Source organism: Macroventuria anomochaeta (assembly GCF_010093625.1).
Source record: "Macroventuria anomochaeta strain CBS 525.71 unplaced genomic scaffold BU25scaffold_36, whole genome shotgun sequence".
Classification (NCBI taxonomy): Eukaryota; Fungi; Ascomycota; class Dothideomycetes; order Pleosporales; family Didymellaceae; genus Macroventuria; species Macroventuria anomochaeta.
In genome coordinates, this window is record NW_022985397.1 from 192527 (window position 1) to 207519 (window position 14993).

Consider the following 14993-nt stretch of genomic DNA (forward strand, 5'->3'; position numbering starts at 1 on the left):
GAGTACGAGATGCATCATCACCGCTACAATTTTATACGTATGTGAAAGTGCGGGTCTATCTTCCCTTTCTAATATTCAATTGCATGTGTTCCCATCTGGTAAGACCTCTTTCCCATCGACTTCAGCTGCTTCTCTGCCAAGCCCACGTGGCCCACCCCCTACCCTCACTCGCTCTTTCCACATTCTCCAAATCCTCCGGAAACCGGGACTATGCCACGACGCCCCACACCATTTCAACTCAATCTTCTCCATCGATCACATCGCCGAGCTCCTGTCTCCCTTGCCGCCAAGATTTTTGCAACTCTTCGTGTGCCCAGCAATGCCATTTCTTGTGTTTGCTTGGTATTGTGGGTACTGTGAGTAGAATCTGACGGAATACTGCAGTGGTGGCCGTGAGGCGGGTAATGCTTCATATCGCGAGGGGGATCGGGGTGAGTGGATTGAGTGGAGTGATCTGCGATGTGAGGTGTGCCAAGGTGATGTGATGGTGGTCGAGCGGGAGTTGCAAATGATGGGCGGAGGTCAGCAGATGTATCGTTTGCAGATGCAAGACAGAGAGGGGTTAGGGGGATCGAATGTTCGATGCGTCGAGGTAGTGTTGTTGATCTGGTGTGGGCTGGTGTTATGCGTTGGGGAGGACACCGTAGCCAAGAGGTCATACAAAATTAATGCGCCTAAGACTGTTGTTGCGAACGAACGTATCATTCCTTCTTGCCAGCCTCGTATCGAGCCTCGAAGTCATGTATTTTCGAGATCTACAAATTGAAGTGCAGCTTCCTCGATACGATCTCCCGCTTCCGCGGAGCCTCATATCTTCACCTCTCCGTCAGCCAAGTCATGATCACCCCGGTCTTGGGGACTTCATGTACGGTGAACAGGTGGCTTGTGTTGATGTAACTTGTATCCACACTGATGTTAGTCGCGAAGATGTACAGATCTTGTGGCGAGTATCGAGTGTTGTAGTTACGGAGGCCAAGAGATGTGTGATGGGAATCGTGTCACTGATGATGACACGGTGGATCGTCATACGTGCGAATTTGATGAGAGGCACAGAGAGGTCATTGACGCTGTCAACTCATGAACGCAAGTTGTGTGAAACTGGCGACGGTGTGCCACTCGCCTGACGAGGATCAAACGTCTCTATGAACTCGATTCTTAAGAGACGTGATGTCGCAGGTGAGGATCTGACTGTGATGATGCAATCCGGTAGCAAATGTTGAGCGATGACGAAGAGATGGTGGTGAAACGCAGTGCGTGGTTCGGGACGGGGTGCAGTGATGGTGAGTGGTCACAGCAGAGAGGAGTTGAATTTAGAGAATGTCATGTATTTTGGCGCATTAAACCACTATTTACCATTCGCCACGCTTGTATCGGTACAGTGAAGAAATCTATCCCATGCCGCATAACGATCGACTGTCGCTAAAGAAAGAGGGTATTCAAAAACCAGTAGACAGCTTTGGAGTTGCAGAAGATCAAACACTTAACCGAAGTGGGGAGCGTTGAGGACGATACCCATGGCAAGACCACCGATGGTACCGGCGATTGGGATGGTCATGATCCAGGAGAAGACAAGGAGACCAACACGCTGCCAGTTAACAGCCTTGATGGTACCGTTGCAGAGACCGACACCGACGGTAGCACCGGTGATGCACATGGATGTTGAGACAGGGAGGGAGTACTGCGAGAAGATAAGGACGGTGAGGGCGGCACCCATCTCCATGGAGCAACCACGCGAAGGCGAGTGGTAGGTGATCTTGTTACCCATGACCTTCATGATGTTGTATCCGTAGGTGATCAGACCAAGAGACAGAGTGGCGGAAAGAACAGCAAGCTGCCAGATGGGGACGGGAGCCTTAGACTTGGCGGCGTTACCAGTGTTCCAGGCAGAGTAGATGACAGCCCAGGGACCGACAGCGTTACCGATATCGTTGGCACCGTGAGCGAAAGAGGCAGTGCAAGCAGTAAGAACTTGTACGAAGGAGTAGGTGTGCTCGACCTCGTTGGCGTACTTGGGTGCGTGAGAGTAGACGCGCTCCATGCGACGACCCTCAGGAGTGCCGTGGATACCAGTCTGGGCAGCGTGAATGTCGTAGTTGACACCGTAGAGAGCACCGACAACGATCATGGCGGGGATACGCTTGAGAGTAATGACCATGTTCTTCTTCTCGTAGATCTCACCAGTCTCGATCTTGTTCTCGTGGAGGTAGCGCATAGCCCAGCCGAGAGGGCCAGACTTAGTCCTGAGCCTAGCGTGGAAGCGGTCCTGACCCTGCTGCATGAGCTCCTTGTAGCTGAGCTGACGCTCCTCAGAAACAACGAGGCCCTTCTCGTGGTCGGCAGGGGTGATGTCATCGTCAGAGCTGTCAGCCTTCTTGAGCTCGGGCTTGGGCTCGTCGTCGTGGTGTTGGACAACGGCGTAGTCGGGGACGCGGGCTTCACCACCCTCGGGGGCGGGGCGGCGGAAGAGAAGAGGGCCCTGGAACATGTGGTACCAGCGGACGGTGTGATCCTTCTTGACAACCTTGGCGTAGAGGTAGGGGACGAAGATCAGGAGGGATAGAAGGGCGAGGCCAACACCGCAGGAGACGGTGACGGTAGCGACATACCACGCGGGCTTCTTGTTGAGACCGAGGTTGGGGGATCCCTTGTAGACGATGGAAAGGGTACAGATGGTACCAGCAATCAGGAAGAAGAAGGGAGCGGTCCAGATAGCCCAGGGAACGGGGTTCTTGCGAAGGTGGACAGTCACCTTGATGAGCATGAAGATGATGGCACCGAAGCAAGCAGAGGCAGCGGGAGCCATTCCAAGACCAGCGAAGATAGCACCAAGACCCTTGCCGTTGTTCCATCCCCACTGTACGTTCTTAGCACCAGCGACAGCAACACCGACACCAGCGACCGAGGAGATGAGCGAGTACGAGGAGGAGACGTGAGCAGAGTGCCTGGTGCACCACATGACCCAGATGGAGGCACCAGCCAGAGCGCAAGTGAAAGCAAGCATCTGAACACCGGCATCGCCGCGGAAAGCGCTGTTGGGAATAATTCCGTTCTTGATGGTATCAGCGGTACGGGCACCAACAGTGATGGCACCGACCATCTCGAAGATGGTACCCAAGACCATGGCCTGGCGGTAGGTAACCGAACGGGAAGAGACCGAGGTAGCCCAAGCGTTGGCAACATCGTCTGGAGTAATGGTTAGATATTGCTCACATGATGGTGAGTAATGAGACTACTCACTAGCACCGTTATTGTAGGCATCGAGCATGGCAAAGAAGGTGCCGATGGCGAAGACATAGTTGTACTGTGTGAGGCGCGCCATTGTGTTGGTTGTTGTCTGCAGGCACGCAGGTGTGTACTGTAATACTGAGCTGGAGTGAAAACTGCTGGCTGAAAAAGAGAACCAGGGGAGTCTGTGAGACCCTATATATGTATGCAATATCTCTGCTGCGGCTTAGGCTACTCGTGTCGGCACTGCTCGTGGTACCGCCTGCTGCAAAATCCTAGTGATCCAGCCCTGGTCGTAACACGGGCTAGAGGCGCACATTGGGACAGCCATCAGCAGTCAATCCGTCGTGTCTGCTGTCTGCAACGCGCTCAGCCACTCAGAATGCAGAGTTCGAGGGTGAAAGAGCGCACACGTTGCTGCGTAGTGTGCTCTCATTGGCAAGAGTGTCCGCTCGGGATCGCTGAGACTTGGCATGAAGGTATCCTACTCCACCAGCGCTAGCGTCAAGAACTCAAGCTTCGGAGTGGAATCTTGAAGTTTGGTGGAGCATTTCGCGCTCGCAATCAGGCAGATGGACCGACGCTGAGGCTCGGCGCCCAGACAGGGGGCGTTGGAGAAGGAACTAGCGGACTTGGCGATAGGCGATATGGAGAGCCAATCAACGCACCCACGTGGGCTACTTCTACTTCAACCCATCATTTCCTTCTGCGTTGCGCAGCTTCGACGCTTACCGCGCCCCGGTTTTGTGACCTTTTGCTTGATGCACATTGGCAGTCCGTTTGCTTGGTTCGACCTTCCAGAAGTGCGACACAGCGCTACCGTCAGGCCTCGATGTGCCCTCGTATCGACTCGCTATGGCTGCGGACAGCATCCGCAATATTGAAAGAGGCGAAGGAAGAGGACGCCATCAAGACGAAACTCAATGCAACGCTGATGGTGTTCGAGTGCAACGGGATTCGCCGACGCCGAATTTGCATCTCGTCTGTCAATCCCACACGACGACTAGAATCTGCAGTCGAAGTGTCAGATCAACCAACAGCAGTCGTGTATCCAGCCACCAGGTCCCTATCATAAGAACCCCAAGTACGGATATGGTATAAAGTGCTTCCTATTTTGACGTTCCTGGTGTTGGACCCTGGCGTCATGGAAGGCCTCCCAATATCATCAGCCCAGGATTCATCGACAGAATATCCCGCGGGAACGGTTCCGAACAGAAACGAGAATCGACGCTTTCCTTTGGAGACTGCGCTGCACGCGCAACTGTACCGAGGGCCATGCAATTCGCATGCAGATTCAGTCTGCTTGCCGCGGTCTGCTGGTGTCTCAAATGCAATAGCGATTATAGAAGCTGTGGCTTCGTCTAGCTCTACTCAGCCGCAGTCAGGCAGACTCATCACTGACCGCTGCGCAGAATCAATCCAACAACATCATCAGGACAAAAACTTTCGATCTGCCTTCGCGATGTTCCATTTGATTATGACGAGCATGTCGCCACGTACTGCGATCTCCTTCGATGTAGGCGTGAGTAGATCCGTGATATTCGCGCCATGGGAGCGCAGCGTAGGCGTTAGTCTGACTTGGCGCATCATGATCCAGACGAGTTGATTCCATCTAAAAAGACGAAGCCTGTGATGGATCATGCAAGGTTGCCGAAGCTGGTGTCAATCTCCGGATTCAGTTCGAGTGGGCCCGGAAGCCATTGAGGACATGGCTCAGGGTCTGATGCAGCGCGCCTTGACGGGAAAGCAGCGGGTTCGGTGGGACCGATGAGCTGCAAGGAACACGTGCGTCGGTAATGTGGTACTTCTGTGAGCGTTCACCCTGATCGCGCACTCTATAGCCTTCGCTGGTGGGAGGAGCCGGCTATGTCTGCACAGATTATGCGAAAGCAGTGCGTCTCTGGTACTTTGCTATTGGTGGTTGACCGCAAAACTCATCTCAAAGCAAGAGCACTTGATTCTTGGTGCATCCGCATTGCTGGAGACGCCTTGTTTCTGAGGCACGCCAGACAACGTCAACTTACCGTTACACAGCCTGGATAAGCTAGACACAAGGCTGACCGGTGGACAGCAATGCGCAACGACAAGCTGACTGTCTCCTACGGGCTCACCAGGGCTTGGTGTCGCTGCAAACAAATGTTGGTGGTCGATGGCATGCAAACGGTGATGAGCTTCACGGCGAGCTTCAACGCGTCGAAAATCGTCCAAATACACTAGATCCAGATTGTATTAGTGCAGAAATGGGCTGTAAGGATCGACTGCTCGAAAACCAACAACATCCACGACGCACCGCAATCATTCAACATCGCGAAGTTATGAAATCTCTGCATCTTAAGCGCGTCGCTCATCTATCGAGTGCGCTGATGTTGACCATCATCTGTCGCACGTCGTCGACACAAGCTCTCGACCTCGGATCCTCCTGCCTTGACGGTTCTTGACCTTCCAACTCCAAGACCCAGCGATGCCGACTTCCGTCTTCGCCCTCCACAACCTTTGCAACCCACAACACAACCTTGGCTACACTCCCAAGCTTCTATGCTGAGTCTTGGAGATGTTCCTGAGGATATTCTGTTAAAGCATGGGTCCTTGCTGGTTCCCGTTTTGCGTCCCGCCGCTGCGTGAGCCCTGGATTTCCGTAGAATTGGATCTGGCAGGAGCGACTAGCTCTGTTCATGGCTTGGTGACGGCCGCACGCCAATGCCCTGGTAGGTTCAAACAATTGTCAAGTGCTTGGACGTAGCAACGAGGCGACGGTTCAACTTCACGGTCTATTGGGTACCAACAGCAGAAAACAGTCAAGGAAGAATTGACAGTGCCTGTTGCGCCAGGTAAGTCGCCCCTTCATGCAGATACCACACTCTAGATCATCATCCCGCTGCCATTCAATTAATATTTTTTTCGCAATTGTCTGTCTTAGGAGTACCTGTCCGTAGTTCTACCTATCGAGTCGCTCTGGGCCCCCGCGACCAGATAATCAGTATCAGCGCTGCACCTCGATAAGTTCAATACCACACCTAGAGAGGCTTTAAGGCTGCTCTACCGCTGGTAGCCCACAGTTCTCCTTTCCTACTTACGGAGTGAGTATTATCCCTTGTTGCTTACTGTGCAAATACCAAGGCTCAGCCTTGTAGCCTGTATGCCCCGCGCTTTACACAGCCACCGCGCAGGCAACATCTCCGAGCATTCACACAAAATGCATGTTACGGATCGATTCCTGATCTGCATTGGTGACGTGCTCTGAGCATGGTCAGCGATGATGCCGCTTCTCCTTCATCAACCTCACCTTTGTCGGACAGCGAACGAGCGATTGAATCTATCAGACCCTTGAGATCTTTGCGACGTCATCATGGTTCTGCAAGTTGGGCTTTTCCAACGAATCGTTGGCCAGAGCGGCCAACAAACTACATCTCGACAATTATTATGTCCAGACAGATATCGAAAGCGTTCGGTTTCAAACGAGATGAACATTACATTTCGACCATCACGGCACATGTCCGGCTGAGGAAAAATGCCTGTTGCAATATGCAGACTTTGTTTTTAGCCGACGGTCCCAAAAGAAACATCTGGACGGAACCCCGGAAATCTTTGATCGCGACGAGCTAGAGTGGCTCTATCGCGACTTGGACGCCAGTGAGGCACTGAGATTAGCCGAATACCATGGCGTTCACTTTCGTGCTAGCCCATGCAGAAATGATACCAGAGTAGATTGTCTGCGAGTATCCTTTTGATTTCTAGCAGAGTTATATAAAGAGCCACTGAGCTTGTGTCCAGTAGAAGTGCATGGTCAGTCGTTCCCGTCGATTACATCACAACTGTGGGAAGAGGGCTCAAGCCGTGGTAAGACGTACTCACTGCCAATTCCTGAAGATTTGGGCCCAGACCTTGTTCAAACGGGCACAAGCAAGGATTCGCAGTCAAGCCTTCAAGACCCCCCCCCCCCCCAACGGGCCACTCTGCCATTAATTGGACAAGACGAGAAATCGTCTCACAGTCTTGATGAGCCCACGCTGGAGAAATTAGCGTTATCGTTCCTTTAGGGCCCATTGATGGATTCTATCACTATGCAGTTCCCGATCCAGCGTGGCTGCACGATGGACAAAAAGATACCACTGCCTGACGCTGCCGTCTCGAGCACTGATGGTTCCATCTTGGATGAGACCATGCATCAAGACAGTACGCATACACAGAAAGTAATATATGACAGACCTTCAAAGATACACGACACCGACGGCTCAAGCAATCAAGCATGGGCGGAGGAGATGACATATGTGATACCCAATCGTTTATGGGACCATGGTCTGACTCTTGACGACAACTTAAAGCCGAATCGCTCTTTGGGAAGTTTAGTGAGAGAGAATTATAAGTCCCGGTGGCGACATAAATGGGGGCTGTCTCTGAGAGATGCTAAGTCGACTGGCGCAAAAGGCACAGCAGAAAAAGTAGGGTATTCTCCGTTACCGTCATTGCCAAAACCGGACAACGGTCTATATGAATTCTCCACCAGGGGGGCCTGAGGTGCGGTCAGTTGGACGGAGACTATCGCCGAGCTGATGCACCCTGACCTCAGGTTCTTACAAAGATTCTTCGCATTCAGTACATCCGTACTGAACAGGAAGCTACGCACGTGTTTCTGTCATCGATTTGCTCTCCTGCTCATGTAGCCCGCTTGCTCTTGTTCCCTGTCCTTGCTCCGCCCTTCATCACTGTGCCCATTTCCTACACCCACAGTCACTATCTGCAAAGCAAGAAGGCCAGTATATGTTGTAACTCCCTGGAACGTATATCGCGTTCCCCGACCATGCTCAACGCATGGCGGGACAACTGTATGAGAGAAGGTCCGCTCGCTACGCTCGCTTCGCCGAACGAACCGCGACCATTCTGTCAAGAGCAGCGTACATTCAGTCTTTCTAAACTTGACCACAAATCTCGTGCCGTCATCAATCTTGCCGAGAGATGAAGGGCATGGCATCTGTTCACCCAGATAGACCATCAATAGCACCGGTCTGCTGTTCGTTCAATGCATCATTGTTTATACTAGTTTGCATTTCCTACCCAGCCGCACCGAAACGTCTATTCCACTACTTCAACACACGCTTCCATGATCATCTCGCGTGTAGTGCCGTAGTTCATTTGCTCATTTCCTAGGTAGTTCCCAAAAGACCCGTTTGAAGATCTTCTTACTGTTGAACAAGTTCACCAATCTCAACCTCTCATTGTCCAAATGCGCGCTATCGCTCGCCTGGCCACAAGGCAGATGAGCTGCAGGTGCACCGAACTCCTTTTCGAGGAAGCGGATAGATGGGATACTGCCACCTTCTCGAATGAAGAGGGGCTTCACTTTGACTGGCCCCTCTTGTACTTGGTGGGAAGATGCTGGCCGTGACTGCGGGAACTCGGGGTCAGAGCTGTTAGCGAGGGTGTTGGATGTAGCTGGAGAGGGTTTGGTGGGACTGAGTGGTGTAAGTGGCGATGTTTGTTGCGTAAGAGCATTAGCGGCAGAAGGACGACGAGTTGTGAGTGTCGGTGCCCAGACATCACTGATGGCTTGTTCGAGGGTTTGGAAGATCTCGTTTGTGTAGTCGCCTAGCCAGGGCTCAGCTTGGTGGTCGATTGTGACCGACAGCTTGTTTTTGCTGTCCAAGCCTTCGAACTCGTCAGCGAGGAAAGATTGCAAAGCTGCTGCTACATCTGAAGCTTCCTGATTAGGCACGAGACGGACAGAGAGAGCTGCTTTGGCTAGGCGCGGGATGATGGTGGAGTTCTCGGGGCCGGAGGTCTGGAAACGATGAATCGTGAGGGAAGCCTCGCGCCATCTGCGCATCAACGACTGCGCGAGTTCCTCTGGATCGCCAAGGTCGGGGTTGTTGCGGAGGAGGGTCTGTGTGATTTCGGTATATAGCTCCTTCTCGCCCTCCGCAAGAGGTAAGATGGGGTCGTAGAAACCAGGGATCTGGACCTTGCCGTGTCGTCCAGTCAGTTTGGACAACAGCATAACAATGTCCTTGAGCGGCTCGTCGAGCAGTGCACTGCCATCGACACCACTGTGCAGATCTGGATGCTCACTCTCGACCTGGACTGTGGCGTGGATGACTCCTCGCAGGCCGTAGGTGATGCAGGGTACGTGATCGTCGAGCCAGTAACTGTTCGCCAGCAAGATCCAATCGACATCGCCAATCAGATCTTTCTTCGCTTGTACAGCCTTCTCGAACCCGCGAGAGCCACTCTCTTCCTCGCCTTCGATGAGGAAGATGATGTCAGCATCCAGGCTCTGTTCGTTCGCAAGCTCGTGTGCGGCATATATGGCGGCCATGATGGGTCCCTTGTTGTCAGAGACACCACGACCATACAGATAGCCACCTTCGCCAGTAAGCGCGAATGGATCGTGTTTCCACTTTCCGTGCTCGTTCTCTGCGGGTATGACATCATAATGGCCGTAGAATAGGATTTTCTTACGCGACGCCGCTGTCGCAGGGTTTCCTCTGAACTTCGCGAATACGATAGGGTTGTATGGCTCGCTAGTGTTGATCATCTCGGTGACCGCACCGAAATTCTGGAATACCGAGCGCAAGTAAGATGCACCCCTGCGGCAATCCGCACGGTACTTGGGTAGTGACGAGACTGTTCGGAAATTGACAAATTGGCTGAGAGACTCAACCATGAGATCTGCCCTGCATTAGCTCAGCCAGTTAAGAGGGTAAACGCGTACCAACCATTATTGCTTCTTCTCGCAGTCGCTGTGGGCTCTGCGCCGTCTCGCACTTCCCAGATGACGATCGTGTTGTCATTACCACCAGTCACCAGAGTCGGTTTATCGTTGTACGTTGTGTATGCAGATGCAAGGATCAGTCCGTTGTGCGCTTTGAAGGTCGACATCGTCTCGTAGTGCTCGTTGAATTTCTGATCTCGTTAGCAAATATTCCGGGAAAAGCAGCATTGGAGGACGTACATGCACCACACCAGACTTGCCTCCAGCGAAGAGTACGCCAGCACCCAGTGTCAAGGTGTGAACATCTCCAGTATTGGCCTTCAGACTCCTGACCAGCTGGCGCGTCTCCAGGTCCCACACGTTGACCTCGCCGTCAAAACGTCCACTGTAGAGGAAGGAGCGCTCACGTGCCAAAGACAAGATCGACTCGCCTTCCTCCCTGCCGTCCTCTAGCGCACAGATGTTGGAGATGAGCCCTCTCCTTGTTGGATCGATCCGCCATAGCAGGATGCGACCATCACCTCCTCCAGATACCAGCACTTCCTCCGACGGTGCTTCTGGCAATATGCCCTTGCCCAGGAGCATACAGTGTACATAGCCAAAATGGGCGAACTGATAGATGTCCTGGCTGTCGATCTGCAGCTCCTGTCCTCCCACAGCATCTCGTGGTTTGGCATCCGCGCCGAAAGGTTTCGGTGTCTGCGCGCCTCCTGGGCCGAGGGAGTCAAAGAACCTGTTCTTGCGCTGGGAGGGGTGCGAGGCGTGTGCGGGTCGTGGGCGCGCGTCCTTCTCCTTCAGGTCGTACCATTGTATGCTCGTGTTCTGGGCGCCGAGGTAGACAGTGCGGTGGAAGGATGAGTACGCGACGCAGAAGATGTCGCCGATGTCGTAGGGCGACCAGAGGGCGTAGAGATGGCGGAAGCTAGAGGTGCACCATACCTGGCAGGTTAGCACGTGAGCATATCGGTATGAGCAAGGGTTTGCATACATTGACAATGGGGTCTGTAGCACTCGAGAAGAGCAGCTGCTGGTCTTGCGACAGGCACAGGCCGAGTACGCTGCCTTTGTGCGCCTGGATCACTCGCCGGCGCTCGTACGTGTCGAGGCTGTAGACCTGGTGAAGGTCAGTGCTGGGAGCTCACGTGCTCCTTCCCTTTTGACCTACGAGTATTTCCCCTCCCTGTGTACCGGCAAATATGTACTGCGAAGACACAGCAAGCGCAAGTATCGACTTGTCGTGCTTCATGCGATGTGACAGCGCCGGAGTGAGGTTTTCGCTAGGGACGCCCTCCACGACGCCATTTGTGTTTGACGTGCGTCTCTCATGGCTCAGCGGTCCTGTCATGGGCATTGTCAGCCAGGCCTCAACCGAATGCGGTGGTGGTGCATTTTGTGCGGACTCATGCAGCGGTGGGACTTCAAGCTGCGATGACGGAGTTCCCCAGGGTCTAGTCGCATGGGCACCCCACCGCACTAAGTACCGCCAACAGCTGGCTCTCCACTGACCAACTCCTCTTTACTCACCTCGAAGGCTTGTCGTGCGCTTTGCGCTGCTCACGTCGTCCTGCGACGTGATGGGGCGCGCGTACTGACACATGCTGACAGCTCTCCCTTGGGCGCTGCACGCTGACAGCAGCGAGAATGGGAAGATGGGCGACCCGTCGTTATCAGCGGCTTGTCCTGGCCGTATCGATTGTTCTTTCAGGTGATGGTATGCTGTAAAGGTAGGATCGCCATCGTCAAAGGAGGTGACAGATGCAGACTCATGTTCACTCCACGTCTCGTCAGGGGAGCTTGAGCCATGATGCTCGGACATGATAGCATCTCACCGCTCTGTGGATATGGCGAGCGAGGTCCCTTGAATGATGTGATCACCTCAGGAGTAACACATACAAAAGGTGAGGTATGTCGATATCTTGCACACAAAGCCGTAGCTACATGTTCCTTTTATCGTGCTTGCCTTTTCGCTGCTGGTCTCGGGACAGCGCACGCATTCACGCACGTTGTACCTATTAGTGGTGGGTAGGCACATCTGGCATGACATTGCTTTTGCATTGGCTGGCCGTGTGAAGAGGAACAAGGCATTGGCGATGTCAGCACGTGTCGAGGCTGCAAAGGACATGTTCGATGCCGGTGTTCGACCCTTGAATGATTCACATAGATGTCGTGAACACGTTCGATGCCTGTGTTCGACCCTTGAATGATTCACACAGAATGTCGTGAACACGTTTGATGCCTGTGTTCGACTCTTGAATGGTTCACACAGATCTCGTGAACATGTTAGTCGTATCTCTGCTGGTGTGCAAGCAGGTCGCTGTCGTGAATGAGGCTGCCGCAGGCTTGCGGGCCGCCGCGCATGCAGCTTGTTGTTTGAGGTCCTGATCGTCAGTGTTGTTTCGAGCAGCCCTTCGTGTTTGAATGAAGAGCCCCCAAACACGGTCGTTCTCTTGGGACCGCGTTGATTTACGGGTTTGATTGCGCCTGCCCGCGGCCGTAAGTCAAGTCACGGATGTCCTTGCTAGACGAAAGTCGCGATTTTCTTCTAGTCCATAACAACAGCAAACATTCCACCATTCGCTCTCGAGCATTACGTATGCTCCCTTACTGCTCTACATTATCAAGACTTCAGAGGTCCAGAACGCACCGCCACAGTGGCTGAACAGGTTTTGTAGACCCAGCTGGTATGCGCTCAGCTGGCATGGGCCCCCTAGCAAGCCCCAGCCACCCTTTTGTAACCCATGGGCCGATCTGTGCCAGCACTCACCGAAAGTACCTCCTGATAGCATTTTGGGCAGCAACGACAGTATCACTGCACGCGCAATATCCGATTTTGCTGCACGTTGTCATCAGCGTGCGTGAGATACCTCGTCGTCAACCACTCCCGCGGGCGACACGTCTGTCGTTGTTCTCCAGGGTTGCTGCCGCAATCATCGTTACCGCCTGCGATTCGCGGCGTTACGCTGCTCGCATAGTCGGCCAGGCTAAATGTAGCCGAGCGAGGATATGCCTGTGAGCTGGCGACACGCCAACAAACCACGCTGCAGCGCCCGCCTTCCCCGGCTTCATCTGTCACAGACGAACGAATGCCTGCGCGAGACGTCGCACAGTCACGATAGAGCACTTGCGCGCAGCATTGTGACTGGAACCATCTCGACCCTCATTTCTGCCCTCTCAGCGCTGTTGTTGCTACGTACCCCTCATCCCACTGGCTGTGTGTAAGAGCCTGTCAGCCGCCTCACTCCGTGTGTACCCTCACATACCTCATCTACTTTGCCCCTGCCCCATCGTGAACTCTGATCAAAGACCGCCTCCTATCCTACCGACGATTTGGCATTCCATGTGGAGCTGTGGAGCGCACGAGCAAGGCTACCCGCTTCCGAAGCATTGATGATTCCTGACCGCCTCGTCCTTGGGTAGATCAAGTACTGCGCGCGCCGCTGTTGCACGTCAGACGCTGTACGACACCACCATCCTAACGCCGCATTGCAGCTGCAGGGCAACCGTCACTACATCCATTCGCAATGGGAGTCGGAGAGACCATCACCGTCATCAACAAGTCGGGCAAAGTCGTTAGCAGTGTGGGTGCACTACACAGCCGATAAGATACGAACGTCACTAACAGACCCCACAGAGCAAACACATAGTCAGCGTCTTCAAGGAGGCCAAAGCCGCCTACCGCGAGCGCAAGGCTGAGATCAAGGCCGAGCGCGATGCTGCTGTGCGTGAGAAGAAGGCCCTGAGCAAGGGCATCGAGGCGCTGCGCATTGAAGACGACGTTCAGTCGCGCGCATCGTCGCGCAGGTCTTCACACTCCCAGGCCACACACCGCTCCAAGTCACATCACCACAAGTCACCTCGCCCTGATGGTCGGCCAACATTAGAACGAGGCTACACCGACAGCTTCTATGCCAATGACAGCCCGCATACCAGCCGCCATCGATTCGAGGATGACCTTGCTGGAGGTGCTCGCGATGGTCACATGAGGGAGCTTGCTCGGCGGAACTCGGACCAGGTCCCACACTCACCACGACAGACCAAGCGCTCGAACTCAGAACCCTACATCGACATGGATTTGGCTTATGGCGATATTCCTCCGCCTCTACCCGACAAAAAGTACGACGATGGCGAACTGAAAGAGAAGGCTTCCAAGATCACCATGCTCCTTGACGAGGCCAACTGCTTGCAGTACTCTGCCACGGCCATGATCGAGAACCTGCAGAAGAACCCTGATGCGCTTGCCGCTGTGTCCCTCACCCTTGCTGAGATTAGTGCCATCGTTAGCAAGATGGGCCCTGGTGTTCTTACGACGCTCAAGGGCACCTTCCCCGCTGTCGCTGCCCTGCTCCTCAGCCCACAGTTCATGATCGCTGGTGGTGTCGCAGTCGGTGTCACCATCGTCGCACTCGGTGGCTACAAGATCATCAAGAGGATTCAGCAACAGAAGGAAGAAGAGATCGCGATGGGTGGACCAGTCCAGATGCCTGTCCCCATGCAAGCACGTGCGGTGGAGGAGCCCTACCAACTCGACGAGCTCGAGACAAGAGAGCTCAGCCGTATCGACCTTTGGCGCCGCGGCATCGCAGACGTCGAGGCTGAAAGCTCCGGATGCAGTGTCGATGGCGAGTTCATCACACCAGGTGCCACCCGCCAACTGGTCGATGCTGGCGTCCTCGACGAAGACGATATCAAGTCACGCCGCAGCGCAAAGGTAAGGGACGAAAGGAGTGGACGACCGAAGTCGCATCGCGCACGATCTGAGCGATCAGACGCGCGGTCAGAGCGCAGCGCGCACACCAGCAAGACCTCCGACACCCGTCGTAGCAAGACCGTCAAAGAGGGTAGCAGCAGACGCAAAGAGAAGGAACCATCTCTCATGAAGACACTCTTCCGCTCAAAGACAGCGGCCTACTGAACGACGTACACGAAAACGCATTGACCTTTTGATTGTAGCGTTCCGCGATCGACCTTTTGCATACAGCATTGTTTCATTTGTCCTTCATATACCATAGACGACAGGATACACCTCCAGCCGCTATCTTCGCATTGACGCATTTTCCTTGGG

The 14993-nt window shown here is 53.9% G+C and overlaps 5 protein-coding genes across 5 annotated transcripts; 3 read left to right on the forward strand and 2 right to left on the reverse strand.

Annotated features, from left to right (window-relative positions):
• The first annotated feature begins 520 nt into the window (after nt 1-520).
• Nucleotides 521-1319, forward strand: BU25DRAFT_176385 (uncharacterized protein). The gene has a single exon (XM_033700861.1). The coding sequence runs from the start codon at nt 669-671 to the stop codon at nt 1122-1124; it is 456 nt and encodes a 151-aa protein (XP_033557729.1). The 5' UTR covers nt 521-668; the 3' UTR covers nt 1125-1319.
• BU25DRAFT_176307 (phosphate permease) lies at nt 1303-3595 on the reverse strand. Its single transcript, XM_033700860.1, has 2 exons — nt 3238-3595; nt 1303-3183 (listed from the first exon to the last, which is right to left on the reverse strand). Exons 1-2 carry the CDS (start codon nt 3317-3319, stop codon nt 1481-1483), a joined length of 1785 nt encoding a protein of 594 aa, XP_033557730.1. The 5' UTR covers nt 3320-3595; the 3' UTR covers nt 1303-1480.
• Nucleotides 3596-7167: 3572 nt separating this feature from the next.
• BU25DRAFT_176303 (uncharacterized protein) lies at nt 7168-8049 on the forward strand. Its single transcript, XM_033700859.1, has one exon. The coding sequence runs from the start codon at nt 7272-7274 to the stop codon at nt 7737-7739; it is 468 nt and encodes a 155-aa protein (XP_033557731.1). The 5' UTR covers nt 7168-7271; the 3' UTR covers nt 7740-8049.
• On the reverse strand, nt 8050-11426 carry BU25DRAFT_176302 (glutathione degradosome). The gene is made up of 5 exons (XM_033700858.1): nt 11097-11426; nt 10920-11045; nt 10172-10870; nt 9936-10122; nt 8050-9888 (listed from the first exon to the last, which is right to left on the reverse strand). The coding sequence occupies exons 1-5, from the start codon at nt 11280-11282 to the stop codon at nt 8360-8362; spliced, it is 2727 nt and encodes a 908-aa protein (XP_033557732.1). The 5' UTR covers nt 11283-11426; the 3' UTR covers nt 8050-8359.
• A 2026-nt stretch (nt 11427-13452) lies between these two features.
• On the forward strand, nt 13453-14843 carry BU25DRAFT_349777 (uncharacterized protein; the record flags this gene model as incomplete). The annotated part of the gene is made up of 2 exons (XM_033703270.1): nt 13453-13509; nt 13563-14843. The coding sequence occupies 2 exons, from the start codon at nt 13453-13455 to the stop codon at nt 14841-14843; spliced, it is 1338 nt and encodes a 445-aa protein (XP_033557733.1).
• Nucleotides 14844-14993: the final 150 nt, after the last annotated feature.